The sequence below is a fragment of the Primulina tabacum genome, chromosome 3 (genome assembly GCF_025594145.1).
Source record: "Primulina tabacum isolate GXHZ01 chromosome 3, ASM2559414v2, whole genome shotgun sequence".
Taxonomy (NCBI): domain Eukaryota; kingdom Viridiplantae; phylum Streptophyta; class Magnoliopsida; order Lamiales; family Gesneriaceae; genus Primulina; species Primulina tabacum.
The window spans coordinates 293,751-315,102 of record NC_134552.1 but is presented as its reverse complement, the minus strand read 5'-3'; the positions used below and the strand labels follow the sequence as shown (position 1 = coordinate 315,102).

Sequence of the window (21,352 nt, the reverse complement as noted above, 5' to 3'; positions counted from 1 at the left end):
CATAATCTGAATTGACAAAGCTCCTGAGTGTAAAATCTGATCCTTCATAACATAATGCAGCATTCGAGGTACCCTTAATGTACCTAAGGATCCTCTTAACAGTGCTCCAATGCTCTCGTCCAAGATTCGCCATATACCGACTAACTGCTCCCACTGCTTGAGCAATGTCCGATCTTGTACATATCATGGCGAACATCAAACTTCCCACTGCTGATGCATATGGTACTCGAGATATCTCCATCATCTCTGCTTCACTGCTAGGACACATCTCGGAGGATAACTTGAAGTTAACAGGAATAGGGGTCGAAATTGGCTTACTATCTTGCATGTTGAAGCGTTGCAAGATTTTCTTCAAATAATTTTTCTGGGAAAGCCAAATCTTTCTTTTACTTCTATCTCGGTGAACTTGCATCCCTAGAATCTTGTTTGCTGGTCCCAAGTCCTTCATATCAAATTCCCTAGCCAACTGTGCCTTCAATCCTTGGACATGATCTATGTTGGGGCCTGCTACCAACATGTCGTCCACATACAACAACAAAATGATATAATCATCACCGGACCTCTTGAAATACGTACAAGGGTCTGCACTCAATCTGTTGTATCCAAGGCTCATGATATAGGAATCAAATCTCTTGTACCATCACCTCGGCGCCTGTTTGAGACCGTACAAAGATTTGTTCAACCTGCAAATCAAGTTCTCTTTGCCTTTTTCCGGCAAAACCTTCTGGCTGGAGCATATAGATTTCTTCTTCAAGATCTCCATGAAGAAATGCTGTTTTTACATCTAACTGTTCTAGATGTAGGTCAAACACCGGACACAATGCCAACACTATTCTGACTATTGTAAGCCGAACCACGGGAGAAAATATTTCATTGAAGTCAATGCCTTCTTTCTGAGCATATCTTTTACTACCAATCTAGCACGATACCGCTCCACTTGGTTATTGACATCACGCTTGATCTTATAGAACCATCTGTTTCCAATGGCTTTCCTCCCTCGTGGTAATGTAACAAGATCCCAAGTTTTATTCATGTCTAATGCCTCTAACTCTTCTTGCATTGCTATCATCCACAAAGATACATCCGAGCTTTGAGTAGCCTCGTAGAAACTCGATGGCTCACCATCCTCTGATAATAGACAATATGCAATGTTGCTTTCAGTGACATAATCTGAAAGCCAACCTGGTGGTCTTCTGTCACGAGTTGACTGCCTCACATTGGAAATCTCAGACTTAACATGTTCTTGTTCTTCGTGCTCTGGTACTGCTTCACAAGAAACTTGACCTTCGTCCGTCTTATTTTCCACCTGAAAATAGTAGTTTCTGAACTCGGTGTGCTTTTGTATCCCTTTACTTTATCTTCCTCGAAGATAACATCCCTGCTGATGACAAGCTTGTGAACAGTATGGTCCCACAAGCGAAACCCCTTAACTCCATCAGAATAGCCCAAGAAGATACATTTTGTGGATTTTGAGTCCAACTTCGATCTTTTTTGCTCGTTATACAGAACGTACACAGGACTTCCAAATGTATGCAAATGAGAATAATTCGTCGGCTTCCCAGTCCACATCTCCATCGGAGTCTTCAGATCAATCGCTACTGAAGGAGAATGATTGATAATATAACAAGCGGTTCTGACTGCTTCCGCCCAAAATGATTTTTCTAGACCCGCAGTCCTCAACATAGCTCTTGTTCTGTCCAACAAGGTTCTGTTCATCCGCTCCGCCACTCCATTCTATTGAGGTGTGTAAGCCGTCGTGAATTGTCTCTTGATACCCTCATGTTGACAATATGCATCAAATTCATCACTGGTATATTCTCCTCCATTGTCAGTCCTTAGACACTTGATTTTCTTTTCTGAATCAAGTTCAACCCGCGCTTTGAAATCTTTGTGTTAGAGTAGGTGCCCGTCGAGCCAAGTGTTGGCCGAGGGTTCATGTTTAAACTCTATATATGAACAGTCTTTATTTTAATAATATTTGAATTTATTGTTTTGGCACTTTTTTATCTGTATACCCATGCTAGTTACATAGATAAAGTCCTTGAATATACAAATAGTAGAAAGAATATGAGATGCTCATATGATGAGTATCATGAAACTCATATTTGGAATACTGTATATTCTAAACAGTTCCTAGTCGATTCAGCCGCCGCTAAGAAGGATATAGGCCGCTCGAGTTCGAGACTAGTATCTGCGATGTGAGTGCCATGTTTCATTGGTAGGGGACATTGTGATGTCCGAGCATGCAGATAGGTGCTCCTTGTAGAGTGCACTGAACAACCCTCCATAAAGGACTTTCCAAGTGGTTCTCACTTATCGAGTGAAAAAGTCATAGTTTATGGTTGTACACCATTAGTCCTTATGACCCGGGACAACATTGAGACTCTATGTGCTAGAATTACACTTTGACTTGTTTACCGACTCTCATGGGGTCATCAGGTGGCAAGGTTGGGTGTTCTGTCGAAACATATAGGAGTCGATGCATTGTAGTCGGGGATTCACCGTCTTCCATTCGGGTATGGATATCTTATGTGTTCTCATGTATGTGTAGTATGAAATCTCTGATCATAGTATGGTGGTAATTATGAAAGGGGTTTCATAGATTACACCATCGATGCAACTACGACATGACACATAGTATCGATTCATTGACAACTCTCGATATACCAATGGTTGTCGAATCGATCGGGATATATGAGTTGAAGGGACCGTACTGTACGCTAACCATAATTGAATGGTTCTTGCAGGCACTATCATTTGATACCTAGGGAATCATGTAAGCGATGCTGCTAGGCGTTTAACATGATTGGTTGGGTACTATCAGACTTGAGTTCTGACATTCTTGTTATCAAGGAGTTGATAAGTAAGAATGGAGTAATTGAGGTATGCTCGTATAAGGACATGTTTAGTCCGAATCACATGGAGATGTGAACCCACGGCTAGTTGTATCAAAGAACCATTGAGGGCCACACAAGTACTAGCTTTCTAGATCCCGTTGAGAAGTAAAAAAGTTCAATGTGTTGAACGGCTTATAAATGAGTCTATAAGCGTAAGGATAAATAGAAGTATGACTTCTATGAGGAGAAATGTAAATTTTAATTTATGAATGTGTTCCTAAATTAAAAGTTGGCCAAATAAATAATGTATTTGGAAATTGTGATTTTCATAAATATTATTATGGACTAAATTAAATTAATTCAAGTGTTGAATTAATTTAACACTAGTGGGTCTAGTAGAGTCCAAATAATTAACTTAATTCAAGTGTTGAATTAATTAAACTACATTGTGCCTTGTAGAGCTCAACTAGAAATAATTATTAAACTAGTGGGCTTGGGTAAAATCAAGTAAACTTTAAATGGTCTCAAATATGTTTGGGACATTTAAATAAAAGTCCATGGGACTTGTAATTGTTACAAGCCCTAAGTCAATAGCATGCTTGGGAGGTGAAGGGTTGGGGAATACTTTTTATTAAAAAAATTGCATGGCATGCAAAAGGTTGTCTCTACTTTTTCACACACCAAGACAACTCATTCACTCTTTTTCCTTCACTCACTTGGCCGAAATTTGCATCTCCTTTTCTCTCTCAATTTTGTTCTTCAATTGTTGAGGAATTCTTGTACTTCTCTTTGAAAAATCTTCTTACTTTTCTAGTGCAAAGTAAGAATGGTTCTAGTTAGCAAGTGGTGGGCTTAATATTTGAGCAAGGAGTGCTCAAAGGAGGAGAGCTTGTAGATTTGTCTTGCCTTTGAAGAGCCAAGTTGTTTACAACTTGGTTCGAGCCATGACATCAATCTTTGAGATTGATAGGTATATCTTCTAAAGACACTATGAATGTCATATTTTGTGTTTTGTATTTGCTACACATCCTAGTACATGAGATGTTCGGTTTTCTTGCTACAAAATAAATTTCCGTTGCGCTTTTGAATAACTAAAATCGATCCTCTTTCACTTTGAAGATCTGGAAAACATCTAATTTCTTCTTGTTTGGATACACCCAACATCTCCTAGAGAAAATAATCAATGAACGAGACAAATTATCTCGCTCCTCCTAGGGATAAAACCGGTGCTTTTCAAACATCCGAATGAATCAGCTCCAATATGCTTTTACTCCTTGCAGTAGAAGTGCCAAACTTTAATCTGTGTTGTTTACTGGTAACACAGTGCTCACAAAAGGGTAGTGACACTTTTGTAAGTCCCGGCAGCAGCTTTCTTTCTGAGAGAATTTTCAACCCCCGTTCTGACATATGCCCGAGCTTTCTATGCCATAACACTGTTAATTCTTCTCCTGAACCAATTGATGCAACAGCTAGTTCTGCCTCTTTTTGTGTTTCTCCCAAAAGTACATACAGATTTGCAGCAATCTGTTCCGCCTTCATAACCACAAGCGCGCCTTTCACAATTTTCATGATCCCTTTCTCGATACGAGTTTTGCACCCGATGTCATCCAATTGCCCCAAGGACAAAATATTTTTCTTCAGTCTTTTACATGTCATACCTCCTGAATGGTGCGAATGGTGTCATCAAACATTTTAATTTTGATAGTACTGACCCCAATGATTTCCAAGGCATGATCATTTCCCATGAATACAGATCCTCCTGAGACTGGTTCATAATGATCAAACCATTCTCTCCGAGACGTCATATGCCACGTTGCTCCTGAATCCATAATCCATGTGTCACAAAATTTTTGCCTGCCTTCTGCAACTGTTGCTGCTTCGCTGAATAATATTTCACCACTGCCTTAAGTACTGGCACATTTCCTTGAGAACTTTTATCGATACTCGTACACTCTATCTTGAAGTGCCCTTTACCGCCACATTTAAAGCAGTAAATATTTTTCTTCTTACTTCTCGACTTTGATCTACCTCGCCTTTGGCTCCCACTGGAGTCACGGTCCATAAATCTTCCTCTTATCATCGGTAAAGCCTCTGTTACAAGAAATTCGGTTATAAATAAATTAATTAGAAAGTAGACAAAGGAGTTTGTATACTTTGTTAATTTAGTTTATAATCGTGGCGGTTAGTGATTGGATCAAGATATATAATATTGGATCAATTAATTATTGTGATAATTAATTGATGGTGTATGATATGTGATATTATGCATGAAGGATGATCAAAAGCCCAAGCCCAATTTGCTAGGTGTATGCTAGGATATTTTGTGTTGAATGATTGTAATAATTATCAATTTATAAAGTGGGCTTGGTTTATGGCCCAGTTCCCACCCCCATGAGATGTATCCCTATTTGCCATGGATATTTATTTGTAAATATTATTATAGTGGATGATCAAGATTGGAAGATGGTGGCCATGATGATTATGAAGATCGAAGACATGTAAATATTGGAAGGCTAATGTAATAGTAGCATTTGCATCCCATGCATTTCCCTAGGATTGGACCTAGGCCCGTGTTTATCTCACACGGGACCATTAGTTTTGGGGCGATTGATCATCCTTATTTTGTTTACTGTTTATAATATATGCATGATATGTTATAAATAATGAGTATGTGCATTATTATTATGATAATAACAAAGTTGCATGAATCCGACAAACATACGATCAAACATGGCGAGCTTTTAAATAAAATTAATGATGAGACCTTTCAAAATTAAAAACCCTCATTTTGAATAAGATTCAAAATTAATATCAAGCCCGAAAAGGGGAATTATAAATTTATTTATAATTTCCATGTCTTCCATCGACAATGGGTGCATGATGAACGCTACCCGTGCTCGGGGCTCGGCTCATATTATTGGGGAGGCCCTGGGTGCCGGAAAGCTGTGACATCCATTGACATGGTGATGTGAACTACGTGGAACTCCCATGATTTCGGCTCATATTATTGAGGGAACTCATGGCGACCGTCCATTAAGGTTCAACATCGATGGGTAAGGCTTGACACGTAAAGATGAACGACGCCATATTATTGGGTCCTAATCAAACGTGAGACAAAATTTTACGTAGAGGGTTGCATTGAGATGCAATTGGAAACTACCTTTTAGGAATTGTGATTGGCTGATATTATTCGGGATCATGATTCGCTAATTGGACCTTGCGTACCTACTGAGGAAAGGAGTTTCCCGTTTTCACTAGAGGGTAGTGAAAGATGTCAAAACAGTGGGAGTAAACATTTATAAAGTAAAAGTCCATACTTTATATCTTACTAAATATTTTAAAATAGTCATTAACATTTATCTGTTATACTTTTCAGTACAATTTTTGACAATGTCTTCGATTCGCAATCCGCTATCTGCAATACTCGACAAACACGTATTAACCGGACCTAACTACTTCAATTGGCTAAGAAACCTAAAAATTGTCTTGAATTCGGAAAGGATAGCATATACACTGACTGAGTCGCCCCCTGTTGAGGCTCCGACTAACTGCACTCCTGAGGAATTGCAGACTTACAAGGAATGGTGTGATCATGACTTGAAAGCCAGGTATTATATGCAGGCTTCTATGAATGATGAGCTTGCAGAGGCGCTTTGAGGATGCAAAGAGTGCTGCTGACATTCATTTGCACCTCAAGGAGCTCTTTGGTGAGCAGACTCGGCCTCTTAGGCATGCTACCGTCAAGGAGCTGATCACTTTGCGCATGCGAGATGGGGCCTCAGTCCATGAGCATGGCCTAAAGATGATTGAGCTCGTGGACAAACTCGTTTGCATGGATATGATGTTGCCTTCGGAGCTGACCACCGACGTGTTGCTGTTGTCATTGCCTAGCTCATTTGATCCTTTTGTGGTGAACTTCAACATGAACAAGATGGAGCCGACCCTAAGGAGTTGGTGAATATGCTTGTGACTTTTGAGTCCACTATCAAGAAAGAGAAGCCTATTCTTTATGTGGGTTCTTCATCTGGTACGAAGACCGATCCATGTGGGAAGGGAAAGAAGCGTTCTTTCCAACATCCCAAGAAGAACGTGCCCTTGAAGAGGCAGACTCCGATTCCCGTTGTGGCAGCCGCACCAGTTAAGGCTGACAAGACTGTTGACATCTGTCATCACTGCAAGAAGCCTGGAAATTGGAGGCGTAATTGCAGGGAATATCATGCCCAGAAGAGTTCTGGAAACGGTATGTTCTATATTGAAATAAATATTTCAATTAACTCTACTTCTTGGGTATTTGATACCGGCTGTGGCTCACATCTCTGTAATGATTTGCAGGCGATGGGAAGAAGTAGGAGGCTCAGGGAAGGTGAGACCTTCTTGAGGATGGGCAATGGAGCAAGGGTTGCTGCCAAGGCCGTAGGAGATGTTTGCTTGCATTTAAACAATGATTTTAAGTTAATGTTAAGAGACGTTTTGTTTGTACCTGAATTGATGAAAAACATTATTTCCATTTCTATGCTTGATAAAGATGGATTTTCTTATTTATTTAGCAAAGGTGTTTGCAACATTTACAAGAATGAATGTTTAATTGGTACTGGAGAACTTGAAAACGATCTCTACACCTTAAAATTGAAAGATATTCCACTAAACAATGTCCAAGCTATAACAACAACAAACAAGCGCAAACAAGATACTCTAAATTCGGCACAGTTATGACATGCTCGATTAGGACATATTTCCATAAGAAGGATGAACAAGCTAGTGGGAGTAGGCATGTTTGATATGTCTGATATTAATGCTCTCACGACTTGTGAATCCTGTCTAAAAGGAAAGATGACCAAAATTCTCTTTAAGGGCCATGTGGAGCGAGCCAAAGGGTTATTGGATTTGATCCATACCGATGTGTGCGGTCCGCTTAGCATCACCACTAAGCATGGACATGCCTACTTCATCACCTTTACCGATGACTTTTCAAGGTATGGGTATGTGTATTTGATGAAATACAAGTCTGAAGCCTTTGAAAGGTTCAAAGAATTCAGAAGTGAAGTAGAGAAACAATTGGGACGGAGCATCAAGACACTTCGATCGGATCGAGGTGGTGAGTACTTGAGTGCCGAGTTCCAAGAGTATCTTAGGGAGAATGGGATTCTCTCGCAGTGGATTCTGCCCGCTACACCACAGTTGAATGGTGTTTCGGAGCGTCGTAACCGGACTTTGATGGACATGGTTCGGTCTATGATGGGGTTCACGGACTTGCCGCCATCCTTTTGGGGATATGCGCTTGAGACAGCGGCACTGTTGTTGAACAATGTCCATACAAAGGCAGTTGATAAGACACCATATGAGATATGGATGGGTAAGCCACCCAAATATTCTTATCTTAGAATATGGGGGTGTCCTGCTTATGTGAAGCAGGTAGTGGGAGATAAATTGGATAGTCGATCCATTTTATGTTACTTTGTGGGATATCCAAAGAATTCGGGTGGATACTACTTCTATCATCCCCAAGAAACAAAGGTGTTTGTTTCTAGGAATGCAACGTTTTTGGAAAAGGAATTTCTATTGGATAGAAAAGGGGAGATGATAGAACTCGAAGAGGTTCGAGAGACACCCACAATTATAGAACCCATACCCGAAGAGCCAAGAGAGGAGATACAAGCTCCTAGAAGATCCGAGAGAGTCTCGAGACCACCTATGAGGTATGGTCTGCTTCTTGAAGAAGGCCATGATGAGCCTAACCATGGATGTGATCCAATGACCTTCAAGGAAGCGTTATCTGATGCCGATTCATCCAAGTGGCTTGAAGCGATAGAATCTGAGATGAATTCCATGCATTCGAACCAAGTGTGGAATCTCGTGGATCCACCTGAGGGAATTGTTCCCATAGGATGTAAATGAATTTACAAGAGGAAACTTGGAGCGGATGGGAAGGTATTGACCTTCAAGGCGCGATTGGTGGCAAAAGGATATACTCAAAGACAAGGAGTTGACTTTGAGGAAACCTTTTCTCCAGTTGCAATGTTCAAGTTGATAAGGATATTGCTAGCCATAGCTGCATGGTATGACTATAAGATATGGCAGATGGATGTCATGACAGCCTTTCTTAATGCAGGATATTAAGGTAGAGATTTACATGTCTCAACCTGAAGAGTTTACATCCGTCGGAAGTGAACATATGGTATGCAAACTTCAAATATCTATTTATGGTCTAAAGCAGGCATCTAGGAGTTGGAACCTTAGATTCGACAGTACAATCAAAGAGTTTGGTTTTACTAAGAATCCTGAGAAACCCTGTGTGTATAAGATGGTCAGTGGGAGTGCTGTGACATTCCTGGTGCTTTATGTTGATGACATTCTACTCATTGGGAATGACATAAGAATGTTGCAATCAACTAAGATATGGTTAGCGAGTAAGTTCTCGATGCAGGACTTGGGTGAAGCATCTTTTGTATTGGGAATACAGATCTATAGAGATAGATCAAGAAGATTGCTTGGTCTCACCCAGTCCACATACATTGATACCATCGTGAAGAGATTCTTGATGGATGAGTCCAAGAGAGGACATCTACCAATGTGTCATGGCGTGTCCCTATCCAAGTCTATGTCTCCCAAGAGTGATGCAGAGATAGAGGCGATGACACGCATTCCGTATGCATCTGCGATTGGTAGCATCATGTATGGGATGATATCTACACGTCCTGACGTGGCTTTCGCACTAAGTGTAGTGAGTAGATATCAATCGAACCCTGATCTTCCACATTGGAAAGCTGTGAAAGACATCCTCAAGTATTTGAGAAGGACCAATAAGTTGTTCTTGGTCTATGGGGGTGGGGAACTGAAATTGGAAGGCTATACCGACTCTAGCTTCCAAAGCGATATCGATGACTCGAAGTCAACCTCTGGATTCATATTCATGCTCAATGATGCTGCTGTCTCTTGGAAGAGTTCCAAGAAAGACAGTACAGCAGATTCCACCACTGAGGCAGAATATATTTCTGCATCAGCTGCAGCAAAGGAGGCTGTTTGGATAAGGAATTTCGTCCAAGAGTTGGGCGTCATTCCTAATGGAGTTGCTCCTGTCCCGGTGTTTTGTGAGAACACGGGAGCCATTGCTCAAGCAAAGGAGCCGAGGTATCATCAGAAGTCCAAACACGTATTGAGAAAGTACCACATCCTCCGAGAGATCGTGGAAAGAGGAGACGTCACGATTGACAAAGTCGGCTCCGCAGATAATGTTGCTGATCCGCTAACTAAGCCTTTACCTGGACCATTATTCAAGAAACATCGCGAATCGATGGGTTTGAAGCATATGGGTAGTTGGCTCTAGTGCAAGTGAGAGATTGTTAGAGTAGGTGCCCGTCGAGCCAAGTGTTGGCCGAGGGTTCGTGTTTAAACTCTATGTATGAACAGTCTTTATTTTAATAATATTTGAATTTATTGTTTTGGCACTTCTTTATCTGTATACTCATGCTAGTTACATAGATAAAGTCCTTGAATATACAAATAGTAGAAAGAATATGAGATGCTCATATGATGAGTATCATGAAACTCATATTTGGAATACTGTATATTCTAAACAGTTCCTAGTCGATTCAGCCGCCGCTAAGAAGGATATAGGGCGCTCGAGTTCGAGACTAGTATCTGCGATGTGAGTACCATGTTTCATTGGTAGGGGACATTGTGATGTCCGAGGATGCAGATAGGTGCTCCTTGTAGAGTGCACTGAACAACCCTCCATAAAGGACTTTCCAAGTGGTTCTCACTTATCGAGTGAAAAGTCATAGTTTATGGTTGTACACCATTATTCCTTATGACCCGGGACAACATTGAGACTCTATGTGCTAGAATTACACTTTGACTTGTTTACCGACTCTCATGGGGTCATCAGGTGGCAAGGTTGGGTGTTCTGTCGAAACATATAGGAGTCGATGCATTGTAGTCGGGGATTCACCGCTTCCATTCGGGTATGGATATCCTATGTGTTCTCATGTATGTGTAGTATGAAATCTCTGATCAGAGTATGGTGGTAATTATGAAAGGGGTTTCATAGATTACACCATCGATGCAACTACGACATGACACATAGTATCGATTCATTGACAACTCTCGATATACCAATGGTTGTCGAATCGGTCGGGATATATGAGTTGAAGGGACCGTACTGTACGCTAACCATAATTGAATGGTTCTTGCAGGCACTATCATTTGATACCTAGGGAATCATGTAAGCGATGCTGCTAGGCGTTTAACATGATTGGTTGGGTACTATCAGACTTGAGTTCTGACATTCTTGTTATCAAGGAGTTGATAAGTAAGAATGAAGTAATTGAGGTATGCTCGTATAAGGACATGTTTAGTCCGAATAACATGGAGATGTGAACCCACGGCTAGTTGTATCAAAGAACCATTGAGGGCCACACAAGTACTAGCTTTCTAGATCCTGTTGAGAAGTAAAATAGTTCAATCTGTTGAACGGCTTATAAATGAGTCTATAAGCGTAAGGATAAATAGAAGTATGACTTCTATGAGGGAAATGTAAATTTTAATTTATGAATGTGTTCCTAAATTAAAAGTTGGCCAAATAAATAATGTATTTGAAAATTGTGATTTTCATAACATTATTATGGACTAAATTAAACTAATTCAAGTGTTGAATTAATTTAACACTAGTGGGCTTAATAGAGTCCAAATAATTAAATTAATTCAAGTGTTGAATTAATTAAAATACATTGGGCCTTGTAGAGCCCAACTAGAAATAATTATTAAACTAGTGGGCTTGGGTAAAATCAAGTAAATTTTAAATGGGCTCAAATACGTTTGGGACATTTAAATAAAAGTCCATGGGCCTTGTAATTGTTACAAGCCCAAGTCAATAGCATGCTTGGGAGGTGAAGGGTTGGGGAATACTTTTTATTAAAAAAATTGCATGGCATGCAAAAGGTTGTCTCTACTTTTTCACACACCAAGACAACTCATTCACTCTTTTTCCTTCACTCAATTGGCCGAAATTTGCATATCCTTTTCTCCCTCAATTTTGTTCTTCAATTGTTGAGGAATTCTTTCACTTCTCTTTGAAAAATCTTCTTACTTTTCTAGTGCAAAGTAAGAATGGTTCTAGTTAGCAAGTGGTGGGCTTAATATTTGAGCAAGGAGTGCTCAAAGGAGGAGAGCTTGTAGATTTGTCTTGCCTTTGAAGAGCCAAGTTGTTTACAACTTGGTTCGAGCCATGACATCAATCTTTGAGATTGATAGGTATATCTTCTAAACACACTATGAATGTCATATTTTTGTGTTTTGTATTTGCTACACATCCTAGTACATGAGGTGTTCGGTTTTCTTGCTACAAAATAAATTTTCGTTGCGCTTTTGAATAACTAAAATCGATCCTCTTTCACTTTGAAGATCTGGAAAACATCTGATTTCTTCTTGATTGGATACACCCGATATCTCCTAGAGAAATCATCAATGAACGAGACAAAGTATCTCGCTCCTCCTAGGGATATAACCGGTGCTTGTCAAACATTCGAATGAATCAGCTCCAATATGCTTTTACTCCTTGTAGTAGAAGTGCCAAACTTTAATCTGTGTTGTTTACTGGTAACACAGTGCTCACAAAAGGGTAGTGACACTTTTGTAAGTCCCGGCAGCAGCTTCCGTTCTGAGAGAATTTTCAACCCCCGTTCTGACATATGCCCGAGCTTTCTATGCCATAACACTGTTAATTCTTCTCCTGAACCAATTGATGCAACAGCTAGTTCTGCCTCTTTGTGTGTTTTTCCCAAAAGTATACAGATTTGCAGCAATCTTTTCCGCCTTCATAACCACAAGCGCGCCTTTCACAATTTTCATGATCCCTTTCTCGATACCAGTTTTGCACCCGATGTCATCCAATTGCCCCAAGGACAAAAGATTTTTCGTCAGACCTTTTACATGTCATACCTCCTGAATGGTGCGAATGGTGCCATCAAATATTTTAATTTTGATAGTACCGACCCCAGCGATTTCCAAGGCATGATCATTTTCCATGAATACAGATCCTCCTGAGACTGGTTCATAATGATCTAACCATTCTCTCCGAGACGTCATATGCCACGTCGCTCCTGAATCCATAATCCATGTGTCACAAAATTTGTGCATGCCTTCTGCAACTGTTGCTGCTTAGCTAAATAATATTTCACCACTGCCTGAAGTACTGGCCACATTTTCTTGAGAACTTTTATCGATACTCATACACTCTCTCTTGAAGTGCCCTTTACCGCCACATTTAAAGCAGTAAATATTTTTCTTCTTACTTCTCGACTTTGATCTACCTCGCCTTTGGCTCCCACTGAAGTCACGGTCCATAAATCTTACTCTTATCATCGGTAAAGCATCTGCTTGCTTCGATGTTACCAACCTATCTTCCTTATTCTTGCGCCGGCCTTTTTCTCCGAGAACCGCAGTTAAGACATCGTCGAATCTTAGAAAGCCCATAAGAATATTGTTGGTTATGTTGATGATAAGTTTATCATATGAATCTGGTAGACTTTGAAGTAGAAGCTCCGCACATTCATTTTCCCCTATTTTATGCCCCATGGAAGTGAGTTGGGCAAATAGAGTATTGAGTGTGTTGATATGGTCGGTCATCGATGAAGATTCCGCTATCCAAAGAGTATAAAGCTTTCTCTTCAGGAAAATCATGTTGTGTAGCGACTTGACCTCGTACATCTTTGTCAGAGTATCCCATATAACTTTGGCTGTTTTTATCTCAGAGATACTTGACAAAACTTCGTCAGCTATAGCTAAGTGTAAATTAGAAACAGCATTATCATTCATCTCATTCCACTTTTCATCATCTGTAATCTCCACCGGTCTATCTCCAATAGCTGCCAAGCAATTCTCCTTTCTTAAAACTGCTTGTATCTTTATTTTCCATAGCATAAAATTGCTTTCCGTTTAATTTTGCTATCTCGTACCTTCCCGATATTATGTCTACAACAATTTTAGTAGACTGGACAAAATAATCCCGCCTTAAATAAAAAATCTCAAAAAATCTTTTCTGATGTGGAAGATCAGTCTAGGCTGCAACCACAGAGCATACTCAGAATTTTAAGAAATTTTAAACCAAGGCTCTGATACCACTTGTTGGTCCCACGTGCGGAATTTGAAGATAATAAAACCCGAAAATAAAGAATAAACTGGACACCGAGATTTATGTGGAAAAACCCTAAAAATTATTAGGGTAAAAACCACGGGTAAGATGAAAAGAATTTCACTATAATATTTTGTGGTGTACAACTCACTCACTGTGTTTCCAAAGAGAACACACACTCTTTTAATACAGGAGAACAAAAAACCTCACAAATATTATAGAACTAAGCACTCAAATGCTTATAAGATGAGAGAAAACTCGAAAAAGGGATGATTTCAGAATGAATGAGGGAGCTCTATTTATAGAGCCTCCTGTCAGTGTGAAGACGCGTATAAAACGCGTCTTCCGTCTTCTCACGTAATTCCCGTGAAATTTCCTGCAGCCAACCACTACACGTTTCTTTGACTGGTCTCCCCTCATTTAAATGTTTGCCGACAAACAGCACTGCGATTCTTCCACCTTCTATGGTTTACTGATATCAGTCCCTAATTTTTAATCCTCTAAGGGGGCGAGGCCATAAAACAGTTCTATCCCACTGTCAATGGCCATATGTTGGGATTCCCACCCATTTTCAGTGAATCCTCACAGTGCCAACACGTAAACGTACCAAAATCGCACAAAAAAAGAACGTAGAAACAGAATGAAGGTGCTCAACCGAAACTTTCGAAAACGAAATAATTCATACGCAACATATTTTAAAACAAGCCCACTTACCTTAGACTGGAAGAAAACGTGAAGAATTTGGAAACCATAGAAGAATCATGCTTCGAAAACGCAACAGCACCTCTACCGAAAAATCAGTCGTTTTGAAAAATTCATTGCGCCTTATTGCACCGTTGGATCGGGCTCAAATTGGACACTACGTTCACAAGTACGTCCAATAAATTATGAACGGTAGAGATCGAGTTTGAAGTCGTTTTAACCTGTTCATGGACGAAAAACCGTAGGTATGCTATTCTCGCCTAGAATCTGAGCAGTTTTCTTGCGAATGCTATAAACAAAAAACTAACCGTTGGATTTGGCTGAAATTTGGATATGTTATTCAAAACATTTCGAAGCATATTCTGAACGATGGAGATCGGATTCCGAGCACCCGAGAGAGAGAGAAACGAATTTCAAACTTTGGACAGAATTTTGATGATTCGTGCAGAATTTTAGAGAGTACTTTCGAAAATATAGAGAGAAAACTTGAAAGTTGAGGTGTGAAATTTGAATGGAGGTCCTCCTATTTATAGAGGGGTGGTAAAAATCTTACCATAATTTGATTGATATCTTTCCATAATCTGGATATGCTCCTTCCATAAATTCGAGATAATCATTCCATAAATATTGATATGCTTCCTTGTTGAGAAAATCTACCTTGTATGTAATATTTCCTTCCAAATTTGATTGATATCCAGCCTTATTTATCGTGTATCTTACATTGTATTTTGAATTCCATGTATTATTAATATTTTCGAATTTATTATAACTTGAAAATAAATTCTTATACATGTCTATATTTAATTAATTATGGGCCCAAAAAATTGGGTTCTCACAATTATTATTGGCACTTAGTATCCAAGTAGACTATTTGTTATCAATTATGATGTCGCGTAGATATCTTTCAGTATCAAGTAAGAAAATTATGCCACCAATGGTTTCATCCGAAAATTATCAAAATCGAGAAAAATGAAAGTTGGTACATGATGACCAAAAAATGACTAGTTATATCAATTTTGCAATTTCCATGGACATTTAGCACTCAAGTAGGCCTTTTCCTTCCATTTTTAAGCCACATAAGCATCTTCCGGTGAAAAAACTAAAAAAATTGAGACATATGAAAATCAAATTTTGATAAGTTATACGACGAAAAAGCAAAATGGACCAATTTATGGGAATAATTTATCCCATAAAATGAGGGTTTTCCATGTTTAATAACAACTATTAATGGCTATCGGTTTTATGGTCTAAGATGTCACCGCATACTTAGGCCTTTAGGGTTGGCAAAAATTTCGATTGAAGCCGAAGGAATACCAAGATTCTTGTGAAATTGGGTTGCCATCAGTTTTTAATTGTGAGATACAATGTCTCAAGAACAACCTGGTTCTTGTAGTAATAGCACTGTAAAGCACTAGAAAATCGAATTCAATGTGTTTATTAACATTCTTCATGGTAATGAGAAGAAAAATGACATAAAATTATGTAAAGTTGTATGCTGCAAAATGAATTCTGAAGAATCTTCACCACCCATATGCTTTGTCACTAATTTAATCTTGATGACGTCGACCTAGCCATCACTATAATAAAAACGTCAAAAGACGTCGGATTTTACACGTTGTCTTCGTGGGTGAAAAACTGTTATTAAAAGTAGTGTGTTCCATGTCCAAACATTTGAAGTTATAATATTTCCATAAAGTTCAAGACTCCTATCGAAGTGATTGGAATCATTGACGTACACATGAGGAGGAAGAAGGATGAATCCAACATTTCTTCAAAACATGCTCCCAGGAAAAAAAAAAACGGAAGAAAAACAACTACATCAAATATATGTTCAAGATCGATATTGTTTAAAAATATTAACAAATAATATATAACTATAATATTATAAAATAAACAAAAATAATATATATGAAATAAATATAGTATTATTTTTAAAAAAATAATTAATAAAATAAGCTATATATATATATAAGTAAAGTTTTGGCAAAAATAGGAAAGTTTCCGCCAAAATTACTTACTAAAAAGAAAATATAACATTTAATTAGATTTAATTTTTCTTAAAAAAATAGGTTGAGTATTAAAAATTATCACTTGAATAAGGTTTTCCAATGAACATTAAATTACCACTTAGTAGTAAAAAATGTTTGACTTATATGCGCGTTATTTCAAGATTATCTTAATTTGAAAGAGTTAATGTATAGTAGTTTTCTTTCAAAACTATATATATATTGTATTTTTTGATCTTCTTGAAATGCAAATAAGAGAGCACAATAAAATAAAAGATAGGTTCAAGAGGGTTTAAAATAGATATTAAATTACCCTCAATAAGCATGTCTATTACCCTCAATAATGAGAAATATTTGACAATCAATGCATGCAATTTGAGATTTTCATAATTTGAAAGAGTTAATGCATGATATAATTATGTCAAAAGCACCTTATGTATAATTTTTATCACTTGAGGTGTCTTATTTGAATTTTAAATTATAAATAATGGAGTGTTGCATATTATATTGGAAACCAATTTTATTTTATTTATATTACTAAATTTTTGTACTTCAAAATTGAATTCTGAAATGACTCCTCTTTTCAGCATCATCCGTGAGTTGAATCTTTCCATGATGAAATGCATGTTTAAACTTAGATTTGTTCGTTCCTACATATGGAAATAACACGAACAATAAGACATTAAGTTTTGAATTTGTCTTTTCTGATCGAGAAATAAAAAATATTATTCTCCTATTTGTACAAAATTTTAATTATTACGCATTTGTTAATGTGATAATTTTTTTCTATATTACAAAGTTAACGGGTACATGGTAGTATAAAATGTCGCGTAATGAAAATGATTAAACCAATTCTAAAAGAAACATTTTATTAGAGGATACTTTATAAAACTTATTGGCATCGTTTTAGAATACACATAATAAATATTAATAAAATAACTTTTCTGATTTATACATAATGAATAAATCTCTTGTGAGACGGTCTCACGAATATATATCTGTGAGACGGATCAACCCTATCGATATTCACAATAACAAGTAATACTCTTAGCAAAAAAATAATATTTTTTCAATGATAACCCAAATAAGATATCCGTCTCACAAAATACAACCTGTGAGACAGTCTCACACAAGTTTTTTCCATACAAAATTTACTTACAATCACATATTCATTTTCTTTAGGAATATTAGGTTATTTTGTACATTATGAGGAGATTTTAATGACAACTTATTTGGATAAAGATACTGATGAAGCAATTGTTGTTATCTTTCAAATGTGTCGAATAAGTAGCATTTCACAAAATTATTTTTGAATCGAGATTTAGACGAAGTTACTGAATTTTGAAAAAGTATTTCTCATTAATTTTATTGAATTTGATTTAAAAATATTTATTTATCATATGTTAAAAAATAATAATATATATAACTTCTCGAAAATTAAAGAATTAAATATGTATTTATGTTGGTGGTCGACATCAGTATACTAAACATGATAAGTACCATGTCATTGCTTTAGGCTAACACAATCTAAAATTTTGATATATGATAGTGATTATCAGTCAAAAAATTAATCGACAAACATTGTATTTAAGAATTTTTTTTTCAAAATTAGCGAAAATAGTTTTTATTTTTATTTTTTATATTTATATTATTATTTTTGCAATTTAAATATATATTCATCTTTTATAACCTCGTGTATTGTACGGGTTAAATACTAGTCTTAGAGATAAAAGACATACACATAATTCAATTAAAAGCAATCAATAATTCGTGTATTAAATTACTATTAGTAATATTAAAGCACTAATATTTTAATTATAAAATTCTAAAACAGGAAATAAAAACGACGACGATGGAGTAGATCTCCAGGATCTTCTAGAGGTTTCGTATTTCTTCTGCCATGGATAAATCTCTCCGGAACTTTCTACAAATTTCGAATCCCCCAAGAATTTCCCCTATAAAAATGTCTGCTACTTTAATCGATTCAACCAAGAAACAAACATTTTTGCATTCAAATCCAAAATCAAAATCATTTCAGTTGTCAAATGGATGGTCCGTTCCGATCATGGTACCAAAAACCAACCCAGCAACGTCGATCGTATTCCTATAATCCTTCTCTCTTTGGAGTGCCCGTTTACCCGGTTGATCCGACCCGACAAGCTCGCCAGTCGGCCTATGCTGATAGGCAACCGCCGGTGGAGGAGAAACCAGGTCGGAAAGTTGTTCAGATTCCTGTTCAGTTTTTTGGATCTGATTCCGGTCGACGCTCGGAGTCTGCTCTGAGAATTCAGAAGGTATTCAGGGGATTTGTAGTCAGGAAGAGCGTTAGGAAGATCAAGGAGATCAGAGCCCAGGTTGATGAGATTGAGGCTAGGCTGTTGAGAGATGAGGTGGTGGAGATGATCAGAGGAAATGAGAGGGAAAGGCTGAGAATGAGCGAGACTTTGATGAATTTGCTGCTCAGGTTGGATGGAATCAGGGGAATCGATTTGGGGATTAGGGTCTGCAGGAAGGGCGTGACGAGAAAGGCGATCGCCTTGCAGGAAAAGATCGATGCTATATGTGCCCCTGATTCTGAAGGAAACGTCGATGACAAGGTGGAAACTGGAAATCAAGAGCTAGAAGATGCGGTCGCTGCCGCAGAATTCGTGGGGATTGAGCTTTCTCCTGAAAATGGTGTAGCAGCAGAACTCGAAGGGTCTCGATTTGAAGAAAATTCTAATGGCTTTGAACAAATTCTGGATGATTCGGGAGAAGAATCGAAGGGATTGAATGGTGCCCTACTAGAATGTGAGAAGATGGAAATTGAGAGGGATTCTGTTCTCACCGAGGAATCGGATGTTGTGGTTGCTTCCGAGGTGAACCCCAGTGAAGAAACTCATGTTGAGATGGAGACTTGTAAGAATATCGATTTCGATGAAGACAATGTCGAAAGTGTGAAAGAGATGTTGGTCCAGTATAATGGGAAGGATATGGTCAATGGAGAAGGAAAGGAGGATGAAGCTATTGGAAACTGTGAGTTTCTGGCAAACTCTGGTGTTCCGGTTGCTTCTGTTGTTGAAGCGACTCCAGAAACTTGTTGTCCTGTAGATGAAGGTGATGCAGAGATTGTGAAGGACAGGGACACTCTCCAAGTAGAAGACGAGACAATGGATGTCGAAAGAGAGCATTTGGATGCGGAGAGCGTTGATGTGGTGAAAGCTTGTCAAGAGACGCAAGGTGTGCAGGAAACTCCCGAGGATATCTGTTTTGGTGTAGAAAGGGCTGAGACGATGAAGGAGACGTCGGTAGAGAGAAATGGGGAGGACCTCAATAAGAGGAAATGTGAGCTGCTCGAGCAAATGATGGAGGAGAATAAGAAAATGATGCTTATGGTGACTCAGTTGTATGATCGAAACGAGACGCAGTTGCAGATGCTCGATGCTTTAACAAACAGGGTGGACTTTTTGGAGAAGGCATACTTGTGCGACAAGCTCAGGAACAGAAGGAAGAAGATGAAGAAGAACAAGTGTGCTCTAACTTGTATAGAGGACTAGAGCTTGTATTTCGTTGTGATATTTTTCCCCTTCTTTTGTATCTATACAAGCTTGTGAAGAAGAACAAGTGTGCTCTAACTTGTATTGAAAATACATCGAATGATTGTCAGGTTGGACCGGATTATTCACAATCAGCGTCACACTATCATATTACTCACTTGGTTAAAATTTCTTTGCTCATCAACGAGAGAGGACTATGGTTATGTGGTAAAGTTTGGGCGAGTTTGTGAAATATATAAAATTGACGGATTTATATTTTGTCAAAGATTAAGAATAAAATATTATTCGTCCCGACACTATTTATTTAAATTTATTAAATATTTAATTTATTATAATTCTATCAGATGGTAAGAATGACATCTAAAAAAATAATGGTAAAATTTAATTCTACTATTTAGAAATTACTAGAAACTTGTAGTTTTTATTGTGAAGTGTTAATGTCACCCCTTACAAGAATAATAAGTCAAAAACGAAAAAAATCAATAACAACTAACTCAAAGAAGAGATTGTTTAATCGCTGAAGGCACATAAATCATCATAACTTAAAATCCACAGGAAGTCGTACGGAACACATAAGTGTCATAGTGTAGCTTTGGAGCAGCTTGTGTTATTATGGTTCGTGGTGTATGGTACGAAGGTTGGGGGCTGGTTTAGGGCCTTGGGCAGTAGGTTAGGATGTTTTTTTATGTATGGTTCGTGTTCCGAGTGGATCGGTATGTACTAAGTGGTTCTATTTAATTCGAGAGTCGTAGCTGTCTGAATGCACCTTAGAGGCTGTTTTGGGTATAAATTTTAGTGTTAGGGCAGCATGTCCAAGGACGATCCAACGAGGTTCGCAATGTTCGTGAAAATAATTATTTTTGAGGTATGTTACGGGTTTGGAAGTCGAAAAACGTGTTCGGGAATGTCTCCAATATTTTCGGAGGAATTATGTTATGTTAGGCAGTGGACATCCAGTCCAAGGTCGGCCAAGTACTGTGGTTAGTTTGATCAGACGATTATGTTATGTGTCACTTGCATTGAACAGAACTTCACTCAAAAGGATTTACGATTACGACTACTATGACGAGCATGATGTTTATATGCTATGTACAAATTATGTTTAATTATGTATTACTTGTGATTCACGATTTATACATACTG

The 21,352-nt window shown here is 38.1% G+C and overlaps 1 protein-coding gene across 1 annotated transcript; it reads left to right on the top strand.

The window, feature by feature from the left end:
• The first annotated feature begins 18,518 nt into the window (after positions 1-18,518).
• Positions 18,519-20,354, top strand: LOC142539191 (uncharacterized). Its single transcript, XM_075644469.1, has one exon. It carries the CDS (start codon positions 18,719-18,721, stop codon positions 20,207-20,209), a length of 1,491 nt encoding a protein of 496 aa, XP_075500584.1. The 5' UTR covers positions 18,519-18,718; the 3' UTR covers positions 20,210-20,354.
• Positions 20,355-21,352: the final 998 nt, after the last annotated feature.

Excerpts from the sequence above, each read along its gene's own strand:
- LOC142539191 (XM_075644469.1), top strand. The coding sequence starts at position 18,719 with ATGGATGGTCCGTTCCGATCATGGTACCAAAAACCAACCCAGCAACGT.